Source organism: Aulonocara sp. 'chitande type north' Nkhata Bay, linkage group LG4 (assembly GCF_057382095.1).
Source record: "Aulonocara sp. 'chitande type north' Nkhata Bay isolate Kocher_YH1m ecotype deep benthic linkage group LG4, A_spYH_male_GT1.1, whole genome shotgun sequence".
In the NCBI taxonomy this organism is placed as follows: Eukaryota; Metazoa; Chordata; class Actinopteri; order Cichliformes; family Cichlidae; genus Aulonocara; species Aulonocara sp. 'chitande type north' Nkhata Bay.
This window is the reverse complement of record NC_141347.1, coordinates 15,454,157-15,481,835: the sequence shown is the minus strand read 5'-3', so window position 1 is coordinate 15,481,835 and position 27,679 is coordinate 15,454,157. Positions and strand designations below refer to the sequence as shown.

The 27,679-nt window shown below is 42.4% G+C and overlaps 2 protein-coding genes across 4 annotated transcripts; one reads left to right on the top strand and one right to left on the bottom strand.

Moving 5' to 3' along the window:
* Positions 1–278: 278 nt before the first annotated feature.
* On the bottom strand, positions 279–8,445 carry LOC147332230 (GTPase IMAP family member 8). 3 transcript variants are annotated; one of them, XM_086288673.1, is made up of 8 exons: positions 8,272–8,445; positions 7,248–7,453; positions 6,424–7,028; positions 4,664–5,219; positions 3,936–4,033; positions 3,257–3,388; positions 2,398–2,988; positions 279–2,251 (listed from the first exon to the last, which is right to left on the bottom strand). In XM_086288673.1, exons 3-8 carry the CDS (start codon positions 6,452–6,454, stop codon positions 2,178–2,180), a joined length of 1,482 nt encoding a protein of 493 aa, XP_086144799.1. In that variant the 5' UTR covers positions 6,455–7,028; positions 7,248–7,453; positions 8,272–8,445; the 3' UTR covers positions 279–2,177. The 3 variants fall into 3 exon arrangements, with proteins under 3 accessions (XP_086144799.1, XP_086144800.1, XP_086144801.1); XM_086288674.1 differs by lacking the exon at positions 8,272–8,445 and adding an exon at positions 8,038–8,133; XM_086288675.1 differs by lacking the exon at positions 8,272–8,445 and having other exon boundaries at positions 7,248–7,342; positions 7,410–7,453.
* LOC147332229 (adenylosuccinate lyase-like) lies at positions 7,761–27,679 on the top strand. Its single transcript, XM_086290779.1, has 10 exons — positions 7,761–9,667; positions 12,359–12,562; positions 12,650–12,694; positions 20,701–20,780; positions 20,835–20,865; positions 20,977–21,043; positions 21,122–21,269; positions 24,567–24,747; positions 25,664–25,879; positions 26,055–27,679. The coding sequence occupies exons 1-10, from the start codon at positions 9,614–9,616 to the stop codon at positions 26,109–26,111; spliced, it is 1,083 nt and encodes a 360-aa protein (XP_086146905.1). The 5' UTR covers positions 7,761–9,613; the 3' UTR covers positions 26,112–27,679.

Below are 27,679 nucleotides of genomic sequence, written 5' to 3'. Positions count from 1 at the left end.
AAACAGATCTGAAATTACCTTTTTTGCATTATTTTTTGAATAATCTCCTTTCCCAGTAATGCAAATATTACTCAAGTTGAAACAAACCGTTTCAGAGCTCATTTTTATCTGCCTTCATCTTCACATGCAGTATTTTGCTTACTACACTGCCACCTAGTGATGCTATCACCACACTACCAGATCCTCTCAGAGGTAAAACAGTGAGATCTTTTGTCTTCAAAGACAGGATTTGCATTTTTATTGAAATGACAGTTAAATAATAAGACGAAAGCCAAAAATACACAACAATATATCCATATCTTTTATTATCATTGTCTCAGGATGAACAAAGTACTGATGTTGCAATCTCCACATAAAGAGGGACCACAGAAAGGGACGTCACTTTGGCTACAGTAAAGTGGTAGAACTTACACAGTGCAAAAATGCTTCACTAAGAGCCTAAAATGGTACATTATTTTACACTGTTTACTACACTTTTGATATACTGAGGTGGTTTGGGACTCGCGGGACGTCCTCGTATTAAAATGTGAAAGTCATGCGTGTCACACTTAAGTGCTGCCGGTGGCCTATGTGGCTAGATGAAGCACAGAGGTTGCTGAAGCGTTGAGAGGGAGCAGTGCTGCGGTTTCATTTACAGGCTACATCATTTGTAGAAAATTCCATTTTACAGCATGGCAGTGCTATCGGTCACATATTATGTATTTGTTTTTATTTCAGAGGGTGAATTCTATTTTATCCCCTCCTTTTTCTTCTTTTCTTTTTTTTGCAGCTGTAAAGGTAGAAGGATGTGATGTGATACCAAAGAAATCGCTTATTCAAGCAAGAAGAACGAAGTGAGGTTGCCTTCAGCTCTATAGGCACTCATTTTTCCACATGCTATGTCTTAACATGCCTCTGATGGCTGTATATATTTATATATATATATGTATGTATTTTTCTTTAAACTACTGATGTTTGATAGCTCAAGGATGTAGAAAAAGTTACAAGGTATTAAGAGCCCTATGAGAGCTTGAGTGGTTCATGAGGTTATGCTGTTTCTGTAGCATGCGAAAGCTTGATGTAGCCTATAGGATACTGCCCTGCTGCTACTGCTGCAGGGTGTGCTCCTGCTGTCTCGCTTTGATGCTGAGGCACGTAGCTGAATCTGCCTTGTCAATACACGCACTGAGTGCATGACCATAAGCAGCCAAGCAGAGCTGGCCCGGGTGCTCCACGGGGATCTGAGGCTGCGCTAAGTTTCGACACAGCCTTCTTTAAACTGTCTTCCCAGCTCCTCTTGAACATGAATGCAGAGGTGTGATAAAAATGACTTGCGCTTTTTAGCTGGTTCTTAAAGACTCACTCCCTTTAAGCTCCCGGTAAACTAAAACAAACACTCGGAGAAAGCCCCAAATTTGGATTAACATGTGACTCACGTCCACATTTAAGCAATCAACATTAATCTGCGTCTCTGTGGCTGTGCCAGATTTTGCCCCTTTTTAAATTAATCCAACTCAGACTCCCTGAGCAGCAGAGACGAATGCATTTTTAACGGAGATCATTTCAGTCTCACTAATGTGAGAGGCAAGCGTTACCTCCTGTTTTTAACATCTGAAGGTTGTGCGTGCACTTCCAGCACACTTTGTCCATGTTTGGATTTGGTATTAAGTATCTTGCTTTCACTTGAGCTTTTTTCTTTTGCTTGTAAATCCTTTCTGATTCAAACTGATTGACATCAGAGGGAACAATCTTCCAAAACTTGCTAATGACACATGTGATCCCACCCTCAAATCTGACATTGCAGTTTTTTTTGTTTTGTTTTTTTAAACGTGTAGCTTTTTTGGTTTGGATTTTGCCGTTTTTTTGCAACACGTAATACAAAGTTGATCAGTGCGGACGGAATAAAGATTTACAAAGATTAGCAGCAGCTGACTTCTGTGGACATGCTCGCAGGCTCGGGGTGTGTTTTTGAGCTCAGGTCGCTCGAAGCAGGACATCTCTCCTGCTGTTCGGCATGAGGAGCTCGTCTTAAATGTCTCACTCTCCAGACCTACTCATCTGAACCCTTTGTTGTCCCTGAAACTCTTGAGAGTTAGAGAGGGATATCTCAATGAGATTTTAGTTTTATGAGGTGATGTTCATGCCCCGTTAAAAGGCTCACAAGGAGGAAAAAGACTTTTCCCTTTAGTCTGATTGTGTCACTGTAGCTGGCATCCCCGGCAGTCGTCCTCCGGTTCGGTGTTGTCAGAGGAGTAGGAGCTCTCCTCGCTCACTGTCAAATGCAACATCATTTTATTAGTGTGCATAATTTTCATAAGCAGATCAGCTGTGTACATATGTGTTTTTCAACTGCAACACGAGACAAAAGCCACTGAACATTAGCTATCGTTGCAAAATATATAGAAAAAAAGGACTTACACCACTCTGTCTGTATGGGAAGGAAGGCCTTGTCGCCGTTCTCTCTGATCATCTCTTCAATCTTGTCCAGCAGGACTGACACACTCCTGTCTTTGCCAGGCGTCTTACTGTCCAGTACGTGGTAATAGTTCCCACAGTATTCCAACAGTCTCTGCAACTCGCGTCCGCCTCTGAGGATGTGCTCCTCAATGGGCGTGCGTCCCAGCCAGTCACCACAGCTGAACAGCACCATGGTGTGGAGGCACGCGCTGTCGCCAAACAGAGTCTCTATGTGCGCCACAAGCGTTCGCCGCTTCCTGGCGGTGAGGGACGAGACGACGGGGAGGACCAGCAGCAGGGTGTGGGGTCCGGGCCGCAGGAGGGCAGCCCCGCGCTGGGACTCCTGGCGGATTCGCTTAGGGGTTCGCCTCACCGAGAACCAGTCCCAGCCCGGCGTGTCTACAATAGTGACCCGACGACCAGACACGAGCGCCTGCCGCCTGAGGCACAGCTCTGTCTCTTGTCCTGATTCAAAGTAGCGGCGGCCCAGGATGCAGTTCCCCACAGAGCTTTTTCCAACACCCTTCCAACCCAGCAACAGCAACCTCAGTTCTAAACAGAATGACGAGGACAGGATGAGAAATAGAAGAGTAGTCAGATAAACAAAGCGGAGAGAATGAAAACACTCTGAATAAAAAGCAACGCAAGCTCAACAGGAATGAGTAAGCAATTTGCTACAACACCATTTCGTGGGGTGGGGGTGGTTGGGGGGGGGGGGGGTTGTTTTCCCTAGGGTAGAATCGTGACACATGTGAATTCAACTCTCCTTCACCACATGACTCACTCAATTACACACCTCAGCACACACAAACGCTCATACCTCTGGGAGGTCCTCCGATCATCTGCTCCCTCTGTCGAGCGTGCTCCTCCATCCTCATCCTTTCTTCCTCCAGAGCTCTCCGGGCCTGTTCTTCCTCCAGTAAAATCAGCTCATTCACCTCAAAGTACCATCCTGCATGAAAGCACCCATAAATTATTCACCGAACTGTTGTGTGTCAGCTCTTAATACACATTAAATAAACAAGCACGAGTGAGGAGGGGGGAATATTAATGCACATTGCACATCTGGCTCTGTTACGATTATATCCAGGGTTTGAAGCCACATATAAAGCCTTTCAAGCCTTTTCATGGGAAGTCCATGTTTATTTTCAGCAACATCCCAGAATGCTGCTGGCAGAGACCGGTGTTAAATGAACCCGACTGCAGTTCTGACCACAAACATTTGTGGTATTGTGAACAAAATACAACAAAGGAAACTCTGAACAATAAAACGACGGCAGTTCCTTCCTCAAACATAAACACCACAGGATACAGGTGAAATAATCTGTGTCGTCTTTTATTTGTGTCGCTGGCTTCAACATTAATATAAATTCATGAAAAAACAAAACATAAACGTGTTTCATTTCCAGCATTTGAGATGTTTCCCTACTGTTTTTAATTAAAACGCTTCTCATCTCATGAACTCTACATGGTCTTTACTTTAATAAATCCAGCCAAACCTTGGTTGTCAGTGATCATTTCCTCCACTTTTTCCATCAGCTCGGGTACTTGTGTGTTTTCTTCTGTTTCTTTTCGAGTGTTATCAAAGGCGTGGTACCTGCAGGGGGGAAACCAGCTTTAAAAGGAGCATGACATTCAATTTATTTAGAACTACATAACAACTGCAGCATACAGTTTCCTTTTGCCCTGAAAGAAACTTTCCACAGTTTTCAAAAATGTCAGAATTGTTGTCTTACTGACAGCGTTGCTGTTGGTTGGTGACAAAACTGAACTGAAAATCAGGAACCTTTAGATCTTGAACCTTACATTCACTATAAGCTAAGCAGTCTCTGGTGCTGCCAGTTTGATGTTTAACACCAACTAAGCAATCCAGTGTGAACAGATGCAGACGTTTTAGCATGGCACTCTTCTATGTGGAGAGTTAAAAATCCACCATGAAGTAGTGACTAATCCACCCTGAAGCTTCATACACTCAGTTTTATTGTTATTGAAGCTTGCAGCCAAAGTTGACTGAAATGATACTGCTGGAGATGTTATCAGATTTGCACAACTGTTTTTTCCATAGGCAGCATGTTCAGTGTAAATCAGGTTTGAAGCACAACATCTGCAGCCGTTTCCCTTTGGGTTATCTATCAAACTCCTGCTGCACAGTCTAAACATTGAGTATCTTTTGAGAAACCAGAGGAGACATTGGGAAAAACGGGAAGATAGCAAACTGACGTTATACCTGCTTCCACATCTCTCCACCAGCCATTGCAAGGCCTCTCCAGTGTTTGCTATGTGCTCCTCAATAAAAAACCCCTTGGGCAGCTTGTCTATCCCGGTGAACAGGACCATGGAGTACCTCCAGGTCCCTCCCCCGAGGGCGCCGAGCTGCTCCTCCGCAGCCCTCCGCTCAGTCTCGGTGAAGGGCTGGGTGACCGACACCACCAGAAGGATAGCGTGCGGTCCCGGAGGGCAGAGAATGGCCCCCATGCACGGGCCCTCGCTGTCCAGGCTCGGCGGCGGGCGGCGTGGGCTGTCTGACTCGGCCCCCGCGTTGTCGTTGTTGTCAGCTTCGGCGTCGTCGGCTGGGTCGGCCGGGATGGCCCACGGCGGGGTGTCGACCACGGTGACACGGCGGCCGTAGATCTCAGTGTGGCCCACGTTGCTGTGTGTAGTCTCCGTCCCACCATCAAAGACTTCATCTCCCAGGATGGTGTTGGCAGTGGAGGTCTTACCGGACCGTGGACCCCCGAGGAGCAGCAATCTGCGCTCTGGGGGATGGCGGGCCCGGGGGTCTCCTGTTGTAACACAGTGACATCAGAACGCTGCTTCTCTACTGAATTTGAGCACTCAAAGCGCTTTCTTACAACCCACTCACTCACACACACAAGTGCTTTTTTTATAATTGGACATTCTCACACACACACACACACACACACACACACACACACACACACACACACACACACACACACACACACACACACGTCGTTTCATATGTAAAAGTGAATTTTGCCAAACTGCTTAAAATACTTTTGTAAATTACCTTTTTTTTTCTTAAAGAAATCTACCAGATCATGTGTAATTTTCATTGCAATATTAATCGCATTTAAATTAAAAGGGGATGGCAGTGAAACTTCTGGCGCTGTGATGTCTCTCTCGCGTTCTCGGGAAGTCCGAACTCCCGTGTGAACTTACGAAATACAGACTATCAAGTAAGGACTAGCGTACTCGATTATTGAGAAACAGCCATAATCTGATGGATGCATCAGAGGCAACTCGGGGTTCAGCATCTTGTCCAAAGGTGAAGGAGCCAGGGATCAAACCTAGGTAGAGGTATATACTTTTAACATTCTGTCTGAATAGATTTTGGATCTTAATTTGTTTAAACCCACTATTGAGTCTTCCTACTGTGTTTTGGAGATTGCTGCACCTCTGCATCCTTCACACTGCAATGCAATTCTACATTCCCCCCTTCTTTCCTGGCCTCCCTCCTTCCATTCCCTCTCTGCTCTCATCTTATCTGAGAAGCTTGCTACCTTATATCTCATCTCTTTCCCTGGCTCCTCGTTCATTCGCGTCTCTGTCCCGCTTTGGCTGATCTCCCAGCATCCCTCATCTTTTTATCTGTCCTCAGATTTCAGAAAAACAGAGGCAGACACACCACTCTGTCATGTGAACGAAAACATGACGCACTCTGAGTTTTGATTCTTCTTTTTTTCAAAGGCATCAGAGAAGTATTTGAATATCCAGAAGATGCTCAGAGGAGTGATGCGTGCTCCATGAGGAGGAGGAGGTGGAGGAGAGTATGAGATGCAGTGAGAAGTTTATTGATTAATGATGCTCACTGACTTTCCATGTATGCCACCAATCACAGAAGTTGACACGAGCAACAGTTTCCACCTCCAGCCGACGTTTGAGAAAGGATGCTGCTGTTAAAGTAAAGGTGATGATGTCGAGCTCGCTGTGAGGTGTCTGGCAAAATATTAAAAAGCCACTTACCGGTGTCAGAGGCAGAGGACACAGCAGCCATCTTGTGTGTAGAACCTCTGGCTTCCTCCTCCTCAGCCCCCCTCCTCCGTCTCCGTCTCACCTCCACGGTGCCTTCCTTTTTCGTGCCTCTTCAGAAAGCCACGGATGCGGAGCTCAAATGCTTTCCTGCTCTTGCTTTCACTCTAACCCTCATTCTGCTGCAGTGTAGTCACTCTATCTTCAGTTTCCTGCCCCTGCCTCTCTTCATTTCCTCATACTTAAACCTCTCCCTTCCTTCTTTTTTGTAATCTGTTTTCTTTCACACCCCCTTCACCTCACCGTGGCTCTTCCTAGTCTTTTTCTTTATGGATACATACATATATATATCCCCTCCGCTCCCAGTCCTCCTCCCCTTCCAGTACTCCTTTCTTTTGTCTTCTTTATCTGTCCGAGCTGAGGGAAAAGATTGTGCAATGCAGGAGACTGGAAGCCAAATCCACCCCTTCAGCAGCTGCTCCAATAAGATGTCTGTTCATTTTTTTGAGAGAAAACAGAGGAAGCTGTGCCTCCCACTCGCTTGTATCAGACGGCGGCAGCAGCAGCAGCAGCAGCAGCAGTGTGGCACTGTATGCAGACTGCAGTCAGGTGGACAGACGGAAAGATGGATAGACAGAGAGAGAGAGTCAGTACTTTGTGCTTGGCTTACAGCTGGATGTGCTCCCCAGATGTTGCATCATGCATGAACACAGCTATTCATAATATATATGACGCCTCTAGACAGAGTATTGTGCGAGGCAGGAAGGGGGATTTATGCTGCATGAATACATTTAAATGTGATACAAGAAACGGCTTACATAATAAGTAAGAGCTTCTATAAATAGCAGATGACTGTAAGACGCTGTCCGATCGCTTTGGAGTCAAATCTTCGCCTTCTTAGAGTGGATACTGCCTGAAGAATACGACACGTTTAGCAGAAAAGTCATCCTGAATGTCTGAGCTCATCCTTGGCTCCTTACCAGTTGAATTATGTCCGCTATATGGGGAGGTACGTTCAGGGAACCTAGGGAAATCACGGAAGTCAGAAGGTTAAAAAAGAAGAAGCAACATTTGCTGTGTAGATTTTAAAGACGTGGGTGACAGTGCTAATATGACTCCAAACTCTTCGCTGACGTACTCGTGTTTATTGCAGCGATCATAACACGTTTTAAACGTTTTGTTGACGTATTTTCATGTATCGAGGCAAAGTTAGCGCTTCGACGTCCCAGCGTTTTTGAAGTCTGTACAGTCACGTCACACATTAAAAAAAGGACACCTTCCACTTGACCACGTGATCCTACCAGAAGTCGGCTATTTAAAGGATGGTGATGTTCAAAGCATGAGATTAAAAGTGAACAGAGGACATTCAGACCCTGTTTTTTTAAACAAACAAACAAAAAACAATTATTATAATGTGGAGAGAAGGATTTATCTCCATATCTGTAATCTGGGTCGAAGTAGGCCATAGATGGATGAAGGGGACTGACCTGTCTGGAGCAATAAACACTATAAGGTGAGCTCGTATTTAAGGAAATAAGAAAATGGGTTGGGATTTTCACTTTTTACAGATGGTGAAGTAATTTACTAAGAAATTTAGAGTTTGCTTACTGAAACTGTTGTCACGGTCCGGGTGCGCTGCTGGTAAATTACCACTGAGTTCTATATTCTTCGATGTCCGCCTCTGGGCGGAGCTGTGACCTCCTCACCTGTCCAACTCACCTGGAGCTAATCTGGGGCAATCTACTGAGGGTATTCAAGACCAGTTTTGCTGTCTCTTCGTCAGCTTACCCGGGTAGGTAACAGGCTCTCACGACTCATGTGCGCCCAAATCTATGTACTTACCTTTTCTTCCTTGTGCTACAGCTCTCTGGTTCCGCCACTCGGACACCGGATCACACTCACTGGATTAGTCGCCCAGCTTCACGCTCCCTCTCCCGGCAAAGATTTTCAATAGCGATGGCCAAATGAAGCTATCTGAAGCATTAGAACTTATGTTGAAAACCTGTTCATTACTTGAAGCTTTTCACACACAGTCGTGTTTGGTGACATCTGTTGGCCAAAAATATGAAGAGCCGCTGGAATCTACAGCAATAATGAACTGCTTTCTTATTGATTGCCTACATTACAGAGCTGACAGCTTCTGTTTGATATCATGCGATATCCAAATTATGTTATGTCTATTCTAATAATAACTAATTTTGTATAATATGCTATAACTTCTATAATTATAACTATATGTATCGTCAGTAGCGGTTTTTGATACGGGCGACACGGGCGGTTGCCCGGGGCGGCATCATGGTGGGGGGCGGCATCACGGGCATCGGCAAAAAAAAAAAAAAAAAAAAAAAGATTACCCGTACTCATGCTGCCCCGATATCATGCCAGCGCATATCGGGAATGTCGAAGACACCGATTGGGTTTCCATCAACCATTTGCTGGGAGTAAGCGCCTGCTGCTTGCTGCACAGGGAGGAGAAGGCGGGGCGGCGGGGGATTCTCTGGCTGGCTGGAGCAGCATCTAATAACCAACTCGCAAAATAAAACAAAATGAAAACAAACCAACAAACATGAAAACACCAGACATTATGATGCAGGCTTATAATTTGCACCGATGTTTTTGGGTTTTTTTTTCAAAATTCTATACGCAAAAAGTGAGCGCGGTGCGCCTGCTCGCTGCTGAAGTCAAAGTAAACTTTGTTATCTCTGCTCAACCCGTTCGCTCTGCAACTGCTACATACAGTTCAGTATATGGAGAGACGAGACGACGTGGCTCCAGTTACAGCAGTGCAAGTAAACAAACAAATATGAGAAGAGTAAGAAAATAAATATACACTTTAGGACCAGGGGTAAAGGGATCAATAACAATTTAAAATTTATAATTTACAGTTTGATGATTTAAAGCAAGGGCGTAGATTTGGCATGGACGGAAGGGACATGTCCCCACCAATAATTTGATCTCTTCGAGTAAAGAAAAACAAACCGGATAAAAAGAAAAAAAAAAAAAAACGATCTGTCAACGTTTCATTCACCCAGCGGCGCAGAAAGACTTAAATTACGATCTCTACTGGAGTCCTACCTCATGTGACAAATATGGCCAATGTGATTGGCTGTGCCTTTCAGGGAGCTCTGTTTAGTTTTAGCAGCTGCAAGCCTGCGCTGCGAGGACCTGCAAGGAGGAGAGGAGGATGACAGCAAAAACGAAGAACCTGGATATAAGAAAGTATTTTTCAAAGAAACCTGTAAGTCACTTAAAGTCAAGTTCACTCATAAAATGTGTCCGTCATAATAACGTTACAGGCTATGCTAGGCTTTGGCCCACATCAGTCTAAAATTGTATGTAACAATGAATAACGTGTTTTGGAAACTAACTGCACAACAGTTAGTTTCCAATCCAAGCTCATAAATCCAAGTTCTCTCAGTCTCCCAGAGTAGCATTTCTAATTTTGATTGAAACTGTCAGAGAAAACGGCAGCCTCGAGCAAGCCAGGATATTAGTTTACAGAGGCTGTTAAAATTATATGCCTAACGTTAAAATGTAAAATGCTTAAAGGTAAAATGCTGTATGCCATGTCCACCACGAGAGACTGGACAGTATAGATGTAAAACCAATATGCCAGCAGTTTATCTCAGTTAACGAGAGGAGAAGGCATGCGTTTGGCTCCTTCACATAGTGGACATTGAGTTGTGTGGGGCACCAGTAATCCATGGCTGTTGCTGTAACAGTAGTTCATGTTTAGAATGAAAAATCCCAGCTCACTGATTTGATCGGGGCAATAGTGCCTAAAATGTTGCATAATTTTGCTGCGAGATCTTTTACTTTGTGGTAATCTTAGAGTAGTTTTATAGACAAAAACCACCAGGTCATTCACTGTTCCCTTAGTGCTAATGTATCAGAGATGTTTGTGTACTATAACTGAAGTAATGTTGTTAAAGTCATATTCTTTTATTGTCATGACTGTATTTGAAGCTATTTTTATATGATACCTGATTTATATGGAATATGGCTGAAGTAACTAAAGTCTAAAATTCTTAGTCATTTGTTTAATAGTAATTTAACATTATATAATTCACACAAAACTATGAATTGTAATTTTAAATGGTTTAAAAGCATGTAGACTAGCATATGTAGGCAAGTATATTTCTCCTTTTTTAAAAAATCAAGAAGCAAAGACAAAAAGGAAAAAAACTAAAACAAAAACAAAAAAAACAGGGCAGGGTTTGGTGGTTGAATCATCCGTCCCCACCAATTCCAAAACCAAATCTACGCCCTCGATTTAAAGTCTCACACACAACCCGTCGAAAGGGGAGGGGGGCCTGCTTCTTCCAAATAGAGCACATTTCATTCATAATGTTGTAAATCCAAGCCCATTATGGATTCATGATTTGAACCCTGGGTTGTGCGAAATCCCAGAAATAAACCCTAGACAAAGCAAATCTGTGAACTAAGGTCTAGGTCTGTTAGGTTATGTTGTGGTGATCCTCGGGTTAGGGGATGGGTGTTCATACTGGAGTGCAAAATTAAAACCAATGGAAGATGGACAAGAAAAGTTCTGAAGTAAAGTCTGCAACCTTTATAGAGCCCTATCAAGTCTCTTGGTCTTAACATACTGTTAGTATACAATAAAAATAAATTGTGTATAAGTCAGAAAACATTTGGCAGTTCCAGAGTTGCATTTTATTAAAATAATAACAGAAAAAAAAATTAAGGAACCCTGTATATAGCCTATACAACAAACAAAAATATAATGAAAAATCAAAAAATCAAATATATGAAATTGCATTTTTTGTGAGTGATTTAATATTAGATAAATGCAGCTGATAATCACAGATTTTTCACGAGTCTTATATGCTTGGGACAGCGCAACTACTTGCTGCCTTTCCTCTTCCTCCCATACACTGCGGACCTCACGTAGACAGCACATAATGATCAAAACTGGAGAAAAGGCAAGCAGACAGGCGTCTGGGCCAGCTCTGTCCTCGATTGTCTGCCCCACACACACACACACACACACACACACACACACACACAAAATTTGGTCTCCAATTTAGTGAGCCTGACCTCCAGAGCTGCAAATATGCAACATGCCTTACAAGTGTTATTACCTAACAAGGCAGAGAAGTAGCAAAAGATCTGACACACTGATCACTGAGGAAAATACAGGAGCAACAAGTGAAGAAGCCACTGGCTCAACAACATAACAAGCTAGCAAATTCAAAAGGACAAAGTGAATGAATACCGTGAATATAATTGCCAGGTGATTCAACGAATTTGACTTTTTGCTGGCAATGTGGACCAAGCTCTCATAACGTGCCAGAATATCTTTTGGAGCGACCTCAGAGCTGTGGCATCACTCGGCATCATTTCATGGACTCGCCATAAACAGCTGTGAGAGCTTGTCAGCTTGGTGCTGAGGCCACAAAGAAGAAGCAGAGCCGTTTCACATAGAGAAGTCTACGAGATCAAAGGCTGACTTGTTGGCAAAAAACTGGATTTAAATGACATGAAATAACACTGAGGTGTTATTTTCGCAGTCTAGTAGGGGCCGGTAATACAACTGAGGCTGTTTGCTATCAGCTTAGCAATGCAAGTCACTGTCTGACTTTTACCCAAACATCCTTTTCATTAACAGAAGAGCCAATACTGCAAATATGTGTATTTATAATAAAACATGTATTTATATAAAACGTATTTGCATTTGTAACTGTTGATAAGTATCTTAAAAGTAAAGAACTGTATTATCAAGAGTCAAAAAGCTCCACATAAAAAGCTTATAAGTAAACTCTGAAAATGAAACCCTGCAGGAAATGGTTCAGAATTCATTCTGTAACTACAAGCACTTTTGTTTTGCCAGCTCTAAACTTTACGAGTTGCTTGTAGGAACTCTTCCTGTTTGTCATCATGTCTCTGTGTTCAATGTTCTCCTCCTCAGGCTCTGGGTCTGCCCATCACTGATGCTCAGATTGCAGAGATGGAGAGCCATGCAGAGGACATTGACTTTGCCGTGGCGGCTGAAGAAGAGCGAAAGCTGAGGCACGATGTCATGGCGCACGTCCACACCTTTGCACACTGCTGCCCCACAGCTGCTCCCATCATCCACCTCGGAGCTACGTCATGCTATGTGGGAGACAATACTGTAAGTATGACTATTGCATAAATAAACCCAGCAGTGATGAGTTTTGACTCTTTAAAGCTTCTCATGTTTGTCGTTTCTGTTCTTCAGGATCTCATTGCATTGCGTGATGGCTTCAACATCCTCTTGTCTAAGGTGAGACTCACCTGTTTGTCCAGAAATTCTATGAAAACAGTGCAAATGAATATATTAATATCAAACAAGCTTGTCAGCTAGTTTGTTTTTACAGTGAGTCCATTAATATTAAAAAAAAAAAAAAAAAAAAAACCTAACAGGACATTTTCAATGAATTCATGAAAAATTATATTTAAAGATTACAGGACAGGCATTGCAACATATTGGTTACATTTATTATGCATCTTCACTGCTTCTGGGAGCTAAAGATCAAAGTTGGCTGTTTGTAACTGTTGGGGGAAAACTCTGTAAAAAACCCAGGAGAAATAAAGACACAATGAGACAAGATCACTTTTTATGCTTTAACGTGCACACGGGTAAGCTGTTCAGAACAACTCACAACGTGTACAGAGGCTGGGCACTTTTTATAGGAAAGACAGTGAGAACAGGATAAGAAAATACAAAACAGATAAAATAAACAACTCCATATGTGGCGCTAGTCTCGTCAGCAGAGAGCTGGGAGAAGGCTGTGAGAGATAAAACAATCTAAAACAATGTGTCCCAAAACAGTATGTCTTTGCTGAGAAAGTCTAAAAAGATAATTCTAAACTAATCTAACCATAGACAAAAGGGCATCCAAACAATGAACAAAGGGCTGCTTTGTACATTTAAAAGAAGGTAAAGAAACATAGAATCATTTTTCCTGTAACATTCCCTCCTGTTTTAACTTATTTTAAATGTATACAACAATTGTCTGTGAAGGTTATTTATTAAGTATCTTAAGCAATTTTTTAATTTTCAAAATGTCAGCATAGCAGAAATGGAAATCATTGGTCTAAAGAATAAAACAAAATAAAATAATAAAAAGAACAAAGAAAATCATAGTAAATGAAATAACAAGTGGAATAAACAAGAAAAAATAATAAAACTAAACTACAAAAAATAAAGGATAAAAACCTTATATTTAAAACGAAAACTACAAAAAATAAAAGGATGAAAACTAAAATGAAAACTTTGTATTTAAAAATGATGAAAACCTAATATGTAAAATGAAAACTTCAAAAAATACAAGGATGAAAACCTTATATTGTACCTGCATAAACTACTAATGTGTTAATCAGTGCATGATCACTTGAAAAAGGCAGAAGTTATTTTTAATCACCACGTCATTCATTAGCAGTTATTACAAGTTCTCCTCTAACAGAATTGCAACAGGATGCTGTTCTTCTTCAGGCACGGCAACATAAGCAGTCATTGTAGTTGTTATCATCTGTGAAATCATTACTCTTAGGCATGGCAACACACACAACACTAATATGAGCAGTGCTATCATGATGAGACCTAGAAGAAAAAATGGCTTTGCTACAGCAGCCAGCCATGAACCGCTGAACAGCCAGTCCAGCCAGCCTTGTGCTGTAGCTGCTCCAGGTGTGTGGTCAGTGACATATTTTTGCAGAGCGGTCAAATTCTGCAAAGCTTCATAAATGTCTCCTCCAGTTTCGTATCCATCAGGGATAAAAGTGCAACATGTTTCCCCGATCAGCTTGCAAACTCCTCCTTGTGATGCTGTTAGCAGGTCTAGTGTCAGTCTGTTCTGCAGCACCATCGTTCTGATGGCCTGCTGTTCTCCTGCTAAGGCGGTTCCCAGGGTCTTAGTCAAGTTGATGTGTCGTAGCAGAGCATATCGGTTGATTTCCACATGATCCCGCACCTCGGCAACTCCAATGCCGGGGATCAAGCTCTGTAAGAATTTCACTCCTCCTCAGATGCGAAACTCTGGTTCCTTTACTGCTTGGTGCCGTCCGTGCACATCCTGTCTGGTACTGAGTCTTTGTTTGTAGTATCATCCGGTAGCTGTAGTTGGAGCGACAGTTGAGGCTCATCAGTGTCGCGTTACTGGCACAGGTTTCGTTGAGTGAACAGTCCATACACTTCCTCTCGTTCCTCGGTGGGCAGAAAGTGTATATGTATTTGCATAGCAGTCAGTTTTATTATTCAAGTAAGCTGTAGTGTTCATAAACTGCCACCAGAAATTAGTGGCATAGCCATGGGGAAACTTGGTGTACTTTCCTTTGTCATACAGTGTCTGCCTTTTCTCCATATAGCGTGACTTGTTGTCCCTCACGGAAGCAAAGGTGAGGAGCCCGGCCATGGTCAGGGCCGCTGCAGTTATTAAGAGCCACCACCTCATGACGACGGGACACACCCTCCTGTCGCGAGTAGACCCCTCCACCGGGCGAGATCACAACAAGTGGGCAAGCCTGCCGTCAGCTGTGTTTAGATGGCTTCACTGACTCGCCTGCAGTGACTCTGATGGATCCAGGATGGTCGTTCCGCAATTTTGCAAGCGGTCGGTGTAGTGAGGAGGACTTGGTATGGCCCCTCCCACCTGGGTGTGCTCCAGTTTTTCCTTTGGAGCACCTTGATCAGAACCCAGTCACTGGGCTTTAGTCTGCAAGACACTGGAGAAACATCATCAGGTTGTTGATTATGTACAATGATCTCTTTGTTTTCTAACAGCTTAGACATCCATTCTGCTAATGTGTTTTCTCTGATTGCTTTGTCTATTGGTTGACTGGTAATGGGCAGTGGGAACGGCCTGCCATGAATGATTTCAAATGGAGTTAGTTTATGGGAGCCTTGTGTTAAGCGCATCCACATCTTCACTAAACCCAAACATTCAGGCCACGGCCTTCCTGTTTCTGCCATGCATTTCCTGAGCCTTTGTTTTATAGTGCCGTTAGTTCTCTCTACAAGGCCTGCACTCTGAGGGTGATAAGCACAGTGGTGTTTTATGCTGAAACCGAGTGCTTCAGAGACCTTAGTGATGACATCATTTACAAAATGAGTGCCGTTGTCTGATCGTATCAAAGCTGGGATGCCATATGTGGGTATGAAGTGGTTGCACAGGCACTTTGCTACTGAAATTGCATCTGCCTTTTTCACTGGATAGATTTCCGGCCACTTTGAGAACACGTCTATAACCACTAGGGCGTATTTTGACCCTTGACATTCGCTTAGTTCAATAAAATCCATATGAATTGTGTGAAAAGGATGAGGCGGAGTTGGAAAACGGCCTCTTTTTGGTCGCAGGTTACCCTGAGCATTATATTTTTGACACGTCATGCACGTTCTGACAAATTGTTTTGCTGAAGTTTCAAAATTTACAGTGTAGAATTTACAGTGTAGAAATGAGAGTTGACAATACTGGTCAGTCCCCCCGTTGACAAATGCGTACAGCCATGAGTCACTAATGCCGCCATTTTGTGGAGGAATTTTGGCAACACTAGCTTGCCATAACACATCATTAAGTCGTTTGTCAGAACTGCACCGTGTTTTAGCCATTTTGCCTGCTCTGCTGTGCTTGCTGCTTTTGTTCATTTTTCAACACATCCAGTGGAATCTGATGTGTGTTTACTGCCATCAATGTCATGTTTGTCTTTTGTGCCGCCTATTTTGCTGCTCTGTCAGCAAAATCGTTGCCTGTAGTAATGAAAGAGTCAGTAGGCGTTGTAAGAGGTTGGCATGCTGGTTTGCCAGTTGGTGTAATCATTCCTCTGTTATGCCAAATTTTTTGCAAAATGATGCACAGCAGAGAAAACATACTGGCTGTCTGTATGTATGTTTATTAGTTTGTCTTTGTGTATTTAGCTTTCGCGTATCACAGCTATCAGCTCAGCGCTCTGTGCAGGACATGAAGAAGAAAGTGGTTTTGCTTCTATTATTTTACTATCTGTGGTTACTGCGTAACCTACACAATTTCGGCCTGTGCTGTAAGGTCAAATGCTGTTCTCCTAGCTTCCACACTTGCTGATCATAAGGTGGATCTGGGCCTGGAGTTTGTTTAAATCTCAGAATGTTGTGATACTCGGTCGGTTTCTGGCACTCAGGTGTAATACCAGAAAAGAATGGCATGACTGCTATCTTAAGTTTTGTCAGAGCGTCTCTACCTAGCAAATTTACTGGACACGACGGGTCATATAGGCATTTAATAAAGCACCTGCGGCCACTTGCTGTGTGTACTAGTTCTAAAAGGGCAGTTAATTGTTGTACAGTTGTGTGGCCTGAAGCTGACTTTACAACTAATTTGTCCTCTACTCCTACAATCTCGTGTGAAGTGACCTTCCTCTCCACGGTTCTAGCAGGCGTTGTCTCTATGTTATCTGCTGTTTCTGCGTGGCTGTCTGCGGCCTTGGTGTTTGTGACTTTGCTCGCCTCTCTGTTCCTGATAGCCACCTGCGAATTAGTGTTTTAGTCTGTTGTCAACAGTCAGCCTTATTTTGAAGTTACAGAATGCTTCTCCTTTTTTTTTTTTTTTTTTTTTTTTTGTTTGGGAGAATAGATGCAACTCTACATTTTCACTTAAGGCAGTTTTGAATAATTTCTAGTTCTTCAAACAATGCATGGATCTCACACATTTCAAACTTTCAAGTTAGGGTCGTTTCCCATTTATACAAATATATATATTTAACTTTGCATTGCTCACAGCTCATAGCTCACAGCTCTAAACCTAGGCATTTTTCAATCATATGCCTAATCACCATGTGTCACTGTGATTCTCAAGTATTGTCACAAGTTCGTTTAAAATCGTTTCCAAAACCAACAAAATAATCAAACAAAAACAAAAAACATAAACGTGTCAGGACACAAAAGAAAAAGAAAAATGCTGCCACCCGAACAAGGCAGAAGTCTGCATATGTTGGCTTTTAATAGCATGCAGCTTGTAACATGGTAGACTAATGTGCCTGTGTTAATTCAGCTCCATATTATTGTGTGAAGTTGCACTGTGTTGGGAGTGGTTTTGTGTGTGTCACATTTTTGGTGAGCCAATGGCTGGAATGGGGTTGGACTAATTAGAGGCAGGTGTACTTGATTGCACTGATACACTGGTCTTCTTATAGCCCACACTACAAACACTGCTGTTTCGTTTTGTCTCTCTGTGCAGGTATGTAATGTGATGAAATCAGATATGTTTGGGATGGATGGGTTTTTCTATATGCTTACAGGGTGGTGGGTCTCCAAGGACAACTTCTAACCCTGTTAAAGGCAACATGTGGGGTGCAACTTGGCCGTGTGGCATAGCTGGCTCTGGCCTTGGGACTGTGTGTTTTTATACAATTCATAAGTGGGACACTGGACTGTTTTATCTTTTATCTCTTGATATATTTTTCGTCAACAAATTATCTTTTAGAATTTTATTGACTGACATCTTTTTGCCCACGACTGAGACGGTTGGTCAGACCTAGAGTCTTTCTTTGGGTGTGTTACAGCAGCTTCTGCTCTAAAAGAAACAAATAAATAAAAAGAAAAGAAAATGTGGAACATGCTCATCAGCTTAGCAGTGTCTACATATTTAATTCAGCTTCTCAATCCTGTAGTTTTAGCTGTTGTCTACAGGGTTTTGCTTATTGGTTGTTATTATAGGTGTGCTCTATATCTCAGCAATGTGTCATTCTAGAATGATAAGTTTCAAGCTGGTCAAGTGCCTCTATGCACTTCATTAGTTTAGTTATTCTCTGTATTGTCTTCATCTCACATGTCATTACACTGAGTTTCAGCAAACCTTAAGCTTGATGCAGACTACTGCTTAACAATTATCCACCTCACATCATAACCGATTAAGGTGCCTCTTCATATTAATATGTCATTGTTAATATTATCCTCTTTGTCTTATATGACAGCAATAGCATATTATAATATTTTATCAGTGTGTACCACTATACTACTACTGAGCCAATTTGATAGTTAGGATCATCTTATTCAGCAAACAGATAATTTAGAATTCATCCAATCTGCGGTCACATTTGTTCTCTCTGTTGCATGGCGGACCAGGCAGTTCTATTATAATATATTATTTATATTTTATTTTGTATCCATCAAGGGCTTCAGATGACCTGCAGAATCATCCTGTTCCCAAGGTGGAGACAGTTACCTTTTCACACACTGTCCTTGGCTGAACAATGACACAGCCTTAATATACCTTATTTATTTTATTAAAATATTTTCGTGTGAATTATTTGCTTTATATTCATTTTATACATTGTGGGCATGGTCATCATGCCAACTGTGTTTCATTGTTAATATCACTTTACAGGTTGTTATCCTTGCTATTATTAATTTCAAATACTCTAAAGATAATTTCTACTGTAATTTTCCCTTTGTTCATCTTTATTTCGTACTTTTTATATTTATATCTACTCAGTGGGGTCTGTTTTCAACCCTTTTAAACTACTTCAAACTACTGTGATCTCTAGTTTTCACTTAATAAGGGATTATTAAGTTCTTCCTGATATGGGTGGTGCTGCAGATGCGGCTGCAGGAATGAGTGATGGCTTTCTAAAAGGGTTGTGGGAACTGCACAGTGTCTCGTCTTCTGGTTTTACTAAACTGGCAGTTGAGTTCTGTTCTTCTGACTGTTTATATTTTGTTTTCTTAAATCTCTCAGTTTACAGACACTGTTTTTGTCCGGCGTCTGGACTTTTATTTTCTCACCACTGCTCGTCAGCAGGAGTGAGTTTTAATTTCACTTGCTTGATTACCCATCTTATTTATGTATTTACTTATTTTTGTTTAAGTAATATATACACAATACAGCTGCTATCACCTTCGCTGGTATTAGAGACGAGAGTGGTTGCTCACACGCCCTTCTACTTTCGGACTATTTCCAAAAGCGGTGTGAACTTTACGAGACGGAACTCGACCGTTCTCTCAACTCACCAGCACGTCAGTGAATAGCAGTAAAAGAAAAACACAGTAGGAGCAGCTCAGTCTCTTATTGGACCGTGAAAATTCAGCTTGCTCCGTTAATTAAAACAATACACACACACACACACACACACACACACACACACACACACGCGACCGGAACCCTTATAATAAGGGGAGCTCCCAGAGCTACTTACTCCCTAGACCCAGTCTAGACCCAGCTGGGGGAGCTACCCAGAGCTCCAAAGCTACCAGTCGACGAGCTTCCAAAGCTTCCAGTCGACGAGCTACGCTACCAGTCGACGAGCTTCCAAAGCTACCAGTCGACGAGCTTCCAAAGCTTCCAGTCGACGAGCTTCCAAAGCTTCCAGTCGACGAGCTTCCAAAGCTTCCAGTCGACGAGCTTCCAAAGCTTCCAGTCGACGAGCTTCCAAAGCTTCCAGTCGACGAGCTTCCAAAGCTTCCAGTCGACGAGCTTCCAAAGCTTCCAGTCGACGAGCTACGCTACCAGTCGACGAGCTTCCAAAGCTTCCAGTCGACGAGCTACGCTACCAGTCGACGAGCTTCCAAAGCTACCAGTCGACGAGCTACTTCCGCTATTTTAAATTCCCTGAATTCAAAATGCGCTTTTACGCAAGATTGTGTCAGTGTGTCTGTATCTACCTGGTCAGTGTCTGGTCCACCTCGATCGGGTCCCACCACCGTGGGTCACTTTCTAAGACGTTGGCCAAGACCCGAATTTAACGCTCTTGGTCTTTTTCCACACACCTGGTGTGTGGGCTGTCGACAGGCGAACAACGTGGACTGGTCACGGAGATGGGACACGATGGAGGCGCTCCGGCTCCGAAGGACCAAGAAATGTTGGGGGAAAACTCTGTAAAAAACCCAGGAGAAATAAAGACACAATGAGACAAGATCACTTTTTATGCTTTAACGTGCACACGGGTAAGCTGTTCAGAACAACTCACAACGTGTACAGAGGCTGGGCACTTTTTATAGGAAAGACAGTGAGAACAGGATAAGAAAATACAAAACAGATAAAATAAACAACTCCATATGTGGCGCTAGTCTCGTCAGCAGAGAGCTGGGAGAAAGCTGTGAGATATAAAACAATCTAAAACAATATGTCCCAAAACAGTATGTCTTTGCTGAGAAAGTCTAAAAAGATAATTCTAAACTAATCTAACCATAGACAAAAGGGCATGCTTGCACATTTAAAAGAAGGTAAAGAAACAGAATCATTTTTCCTGTAACAGTAACCCACGATGTAAAATAAGTTTGACACCCTGATTTGCATCATTAAAGGCTTGTTTTTCCTGCAGCTGGCCAGAGTCATCGACCGGCTGGCAAACTTTGCAGAGGAATACGCCGACCTCCCCACGCTCGGCTTTACACACTTCCAGTGAGTCCGACTGCAGCTGCAGTGTTTTCATAGGCCTTCATCAGACTGATGGAGCTGTCTAACTTTGATGTCAAAGGTGCACAAGGTGAGGAAATGTCTACATTTAGTGGTGGTTAAAGAAACTTGGGTCTTGAGCTCAGGATTTTCAAAAAGCTGATGTAACTGAGTCTAAACTTTATACTGTCGTCTGCTGTAGATCTGCACAGACATCCGTCTGCTGGCCAACCTAAAAGAGATCGAGGAACCTTTTAAGGAGCAGATTGGTACGTTCGCTCATTCAAAAGCACTTTTTACCTGTTAAACTGTGCCTCAGCCTAAAGCTTTGCCCGCTCCTCTTCCAGGTTCCAGTGCTATGCCCTACAAGAGGAACCCCATGCGTGCAGAACGCTGCTGTAGCTTGGCCCGACATCTGATTGCGTTGATGGCCGACCCCCTGCAGACTGCCTCAGTGCAGTGGCTGGAGAGGACACTGGATGACAGCGCCAACAGGTCAGCCAACACAGACACACTTACACTGCTGTGAATTTGGTATGATGCAGTTCTCCTCTGTGAAGTAGATATCACATCAGTGTGGAAGCGTACAATAAATAGTAGTGAACAATGATTCTCAGTTACGAGTGTTGCTTCTGCATCATCAAGGTCTTCTTGTTAAAAAAATTGAAGACTTGAGAGGAACAAAGAATCCTATAACTGAGAGAACAAAAGCTTAACATTTTCCAATTGTATGGTAGTATGGAAGTAGTCAATTTGTTAGTTAAACATAACGTAAAAATAGCTGAAATATTAAAAAAAGTTGAATAGTTCAATAGTTAAAAAATAAATAAATAAATAAAAAAAGATAAACCAAGGTGAAACAGTTGTGTGTTCACTGCTAAATTAGTGCTAATATGATTTCCTTGCTCGCTAGTCTCAGTAACCGTGAATCGGTCCGCCGGGGTTTCCGCCCTTGGCCACTGCCCGGAAAACACTGCACCTGAGTCCTAAGGTGCCTCCTGCAGGTGGTGGACCTACAGAAGAGTGGGTCCATTTTTCCTCTTCGGGGTGTGCCCAGCCGGGCCCCATGGGCCAAAGCCCGGTCATGAGACACTTGCCCTCTGGCACCCTCCCCAGGACTGACTCCCAGGTTGGGGCTCCGGTAACCCTACCCTGGGCAGGGTGAACTCTTCCCTATATTTTTCCACTCATTGCCGTCAGCCGGACAAGGGTGGAGTGCCAGGGTCAGGGATGAGTTACTGCCCAAAGTGGAGGAGTTTAAGTATCTTGGGGTCTTGTTCACTAGTGACGGGAGAGGGGAGCAGGAGATTGACAAACGGATTGGTGCTGCAGTGATGTGGAAGCTGTAGCGGTCACATTACCAGCTACCATTTCTAAGGGTGGTTGGTCTCTCCCTTAGAGATAGGGTGAGTAGTGCGGCCATCCAGGAGGGGCTCAGAGAAGAGCCGCTGCTCCTCCACATTGAAAGGAGCCAGTTGAGGTGGTTCGGGCATCTGACTAGGATGCCTCCTGGGCGAGGTGTTCTGGGCATCTCCCACCATGAGGACGCCCTGGGGCAGACCCAGGACACACTGGAGAAATTATATCTCTGAGCTGCCTAAGAATAAGCTGGAGGAGGTAGCTGTGGAGAGGGAGGTCTGTGTTTCTCTGCTTAGGCTTCTACCCCCATGACCCGGCCCCGGATAAGTGGAAGAAGATTGATGGATGATTTTCCTGTTAGAAGAAGAAGTAGCTTAATTTAACAGGCCTATGGTTTTTGCCCACAGTAGCTTTTATGGAGTGCCACTGTGACTGCCCACTTTTATAGGGACTCTGGTTTTAAAAGTTAACATGGAAATCACATATTGAACATGTTAAAAAAAAAAAAAAAAAAAAAAAAGTTGGCTAAAAGTATTTATATCCTGGGTAATGTTAGATATATATTAGATTACAAGACAATGAGAATATTATATTTTTCATTGTTTCTACCCTATCTGAGCTATTGTGTTGAAGTATGGGGGAATACATACATGACTAATATGAAAGCATTATACTTATTACAGAAGAGAGCACTTCGAATTATGCATAATGTTAAATATAGAGAACACTAATAATTTGTTTATAAAATCGAAATTGTTAAAACTAGAAGACATAGTGAAATTACAGACTTTAACTATTATGTTTAGGGCAAAAAATAAACACTACCTCTTAAGTTAAAGTTTATTTGTATTGTGTTCAGAAAATGGGGACGGCAGAAGGAAGTTTTATTTTAAGCACCGGTTTGCTTGAACCACACAAAGGCAAATGTGTCCAACAGTCATAGGAATTCTCTCAGTGATCATCTTAAGTGTTGTATAAATGTTTCTCAATTTAAAGTCTGCTATAAGAATAAAATGATAAACCAATATGAAGAAGTTGAGAATAGAATTTAATTGTAGAAAAATGATCCTTTTAGTTTGATATTTAGTGGTATTGCTCATTGTTGAGTATATTGTTCTGTTTGCTTTGTTTTGTTATGTGCAGAAAATTGTCATAGTGTAATTTTGGTTGCCTACTTGTATTATCACAGATAGGGGGCAGGTATCAATAAGAATTTATTCTTCTTCCTGCTCCTTTTCATGCATGGAAACAGTGTTACTTTAATTGAAAGGAAGGTTGTGTATGGGAATGCATTACTGCTGTACCATGTGTGAAACAAAACAAAAAAAAAAAAAAAAAAAAAAAAAAAAAAGTGGATTTCTCCTTCATATTTTCCACTGACACTTCAGGAAATCTTCCAGAGTTTTAGGCTTTGAACCAAGCCAAATAGCTAAGACATAAATCATGGCCATAAAGCAACAAAAGAGAAAACCTAAAGGGAAAAAAGAAAATAAATCAACAGTAAAAGACTATGGCTGTATCCCAATTCAGGGTCTGCAGCCTTAAAGTACGTATTTCAAGGCCGATTACGTCACAGCGGCGCGCCGAAGGCTGTCCCAATTAAAAGGCTGCTCGAAATGCGGCCCTGAAATGAGTCCTTCATTTCCCTGAATTTTAAGGCTGTGGCAGTGTAGACTTCGTGGCCCAACATATCCCAGAATGCATAGCACAGCGATGGGTGTGGATAAATTTGCAGAAAAAAAAAAAAAAAAAAAAAAAAACAAACTGCGGATGAGGGGCGGCCAAAGAGTACACTTTAAGTACTGAATATTATATACCTTATGTGCAAATGTTTAATAACGAAGAACATTAAACATCACTGTTGGCCACATGTCAGCAAAGTTATGTGACATTAGTGACGTTTGTACTAACTTGGTTTTAAAGCCTTTAAAATATACGCCGTTCAATAGCTGAGCTTAATCTTACAGAGAATGATCAAAGCTCATGTAGAAACAAATAAACAAATGAACAAAAGATTCTCCTTCATTTCTGTCAAACAAAGCTATGACACGTTTCCAGTGGTTCGTATCATGGTTGCTAGGCAACCTGAGCAGCGCAACAGAGGCTCTTTTTTTTTTTTTTTTTTTTACTTTATTGACAAACAACAGTATCAGCGCAAAGGAGGCTAGACCGTCCCATTACACAAGCCTCGCACTTCCGGCCTTAGCGGTCTTTGAGTACGCGGCCCTTGAGGATGGTTGAGGCTGCGTACTTTAAGGCTGCAGACCCTGAATTGGGATACAGCCCATGTACATAATTGCGTTAATGGTTAAAGAACTACACATCCTACAATGCATTGCACATTGTTACCCAGGATTCAGTGGTTGAGTAAAAAGCTGTTATTGTGATTACTGATGGTTTCTTTCCTCTCTTCTCTGCCTTGCTCCTGTGCAGGAGGATCTCCCTGCCCGAGTCCTTCCTGACAGCAGACATCGTCCTCAGCACGCTGCAGAACATCACAGAGGGTCTTGTGGTCTACCCCAAAGTCATTGAGAGACACATCCGCAATGAGCTGCCCTTCATGGCCACAGAGAACATTATTATGGCGATAGTGAAGGCAGGAGGCAACAGACAGGTAGGAGAGAATACCCTGTGAGTCAGAATGGACACAATAATTTGAACATAACTGGATGAATGCATTTTTGCTTAATCAGGAGAGATGGTTTACTGGGCAGAAAATGCCAGTGGTAACCAGAAATTCAGATGACTGAAATGAGATCATCTTACTGACTAGTAACCAGTGTTTTGACCATTTAAATGAAGAAGCTGATTACCAATAACCAGACCTGACATGGAGACCCAACAACATGGCTGTTAAAGTCAGCTCCACCTTAATGTTTCTGTTTTTTCCTGTGTCTCTGTTAGGTTTTGTATTGTTCATTGTCATTTATGCTTAGAAATATTTAACCATATATGCTTAAATGCAGAGAAAAACAAGTAATTTCCCCATGGGGATCAATAAAGTATCTATTATTATTATTATTATTATTATTATTATTATTATTATTATTATTATAGGTATATAATCAATTGTGTAGTAATAGGACTGATCTTTAGCAGGCTGTAAAGGCTTGGTGTGTATTCCACACTAGAATGGACACCCACAGTCTAGGAACATCAGAGAGGTCCTATCTTCTTTGTTGATATATGGTATAGCAAACACACGTATATCTCTTTAAGTATAAGAGCCTTTTGTTTAGATAGATCTGCTAGACGCCTGGCACCAGCTTTGGGGAGTCTTCACAGGGTCACATCTTGACCTCACACAAATCACACACACAGGCAAAGTACTCTTTGCCTGTGTTAATGAACCTATGCATATTCATGTAACCTCAATAAAAGGGCAGTGTTACGGGAGAACGGACGAGAGCAACTGGGGTCAAGCGAAGGAACGGCGCCTGTCCGGTCTCTCCCGTGCACGAGAAACATGAAGAACTTTGCCTACCCGTGTCTTGCTTTGCTGTGTAATTATATTGTCTTCAACGTTCCAGCGGATAGGTTCAAGCTACAAACCTATCAGTCTCCTTCAGGAGTGCCATGAGAAAATCAGTGTTCTCTCCCAAGAGTCAGCAGCTGTGGTTAAACAGGAAGGTGGAGACAATGACCTGCTGGCCAGAATCCAGCGAGACCCCTACTTTGCACCCATTCTAGGGCAGCTGGATGCTTTGCTGGACCCCAAGACCTTTATTGGGCGTGCTCCACAACAGGTACAGCATGAACAGCCTTATTTTTGTTCAGGCTGACAACAGATGAATGTTTTCATCTAAGCCACAGCTCCCCTATTACTGCAGCTGTGCCTGCTGCCCCGGTTGGCGACGGTGACGACTGTTAAGAAACTAATGGTGTAAAATGTATTTTCTTCTTCCTGCTCCTCTCCTCCAGGTGTCAAAATTCCTGGCTGAAGAAGTACGCCCCCTACTGGAGCCATTACAGCGCTGAATTGACAGCCTCTGTGTAACATGAGGCTGATATGGTGCTTTGAACATATATATGCTTTTGGCTGGGTGAAAAAAAATAAATAAATAAATTATGCTATGTCTATTGTAAAGTCAGTCCCTTCATTCACATCATTATATTGGTTTGCAATTATCTTAGTAATATAATTCATGAATGTCTTCACTTAAACCTAACACTGATGTTATGAAGCGTGCACATAACAGCATTGTGTGGTTTTTCAAAAATTGTTTCTTTAATATTAATTGTGTTTCTCTTACTTTGAGTTACCTGGTTTGGGGAGGTGGCTGTTTTCTGTCTGGGCAAAAGGTGTTGCCAAGGGCTGAGGACTTTGTAAACACCTGTTCAGCAGGACCAACCAAGTGCTTGTGAGAAACGGGGGTGTTTTGTGTTTACTTACGTTATTCTGTGCTTAGTTAGTATTGGTGTTTGTTTATGTTTCTCCCTATTGTGTGTAAATGGTTTGGCCAAACCACTATAAAAGCTACCCTCCTGCGTCTTTGTGTTTAGGTCCGTTTGTGACTGAAGTTGTGTGATTACGTTTCTGTAAATTACTTTTTGTAGAGTTACATTTAGTTAACCTCTTTTATGGGCCAGGGGTCTGTTCTTCATACCTCGCTTACTACATCCAAGATCAAATCATCGCGCCAACTTTGAGCTTGCTATTCCGGTTCTCCGAACACACCTGTTGACGATTAGTATAGCTGGATGAAGTAATGTGAGATCACTGGGTGGCTTAAAAGTGGCTACGCATCGATAGTAGAAACATTGATCGGCAACCCTTTGATTGGTCGGCAAAAATGTCGAAGGAGCGCGCTCAGTATTTTTCGGCAGCAGAGCAAGAATTCTTGATTGAGGGATTTCAGGAGTTTCAGAGTTCAATTAAAACGCAAGGGAACACTGCAAAGGCTGCAAAAGCAAGGAGAGAGGGCTGGCAGAAAGTTGCTGACAAATTAAACTCTTAAGTAATTTATTATATTACATTATGTCATATTATATTACATTATATCCTCTTTCACATTAGAGCCACAACAGGACCCACTAGAACATGGGAACAAGTAAAAGTGAAATATAAGAATATTCTACAGAATGGTAATATTTATCACTTATATTGCTTTTAGTCTCTTGAAAAGAGACCCTGAAATAATCTGTTTGTTTATAACAGCAACCAAGAAAAGGGCAGAGCAAAAAAAGACAGGTGGTGGTCCTGCACCCCCTCGTCAACAAGTTGGTTAAGTAAATAATACCCTCACGGGAATATCGATATCTCTCTATGAGCACACTGTCGCGCTGAGCTAAAGGATCCTGTCTGTCCCGCAATATACGCTGAATTCTGAAAACTCTCCTTATCAATCTTGCACCTTCCGCAATGGGTGGCTCGCGTAAACGGACAGAACATGGCTGCGACAGGCTTCCCAAATCCACCTTCGCTTTTATAGCCGTGGTCTCTCATCTTGATTACACGAAGTAATTTACTATTACTACTCTAAAATATGAATTACATCTGAAATAATCAAATACATGTACTATTAATCATTCTATTACATTTCCCT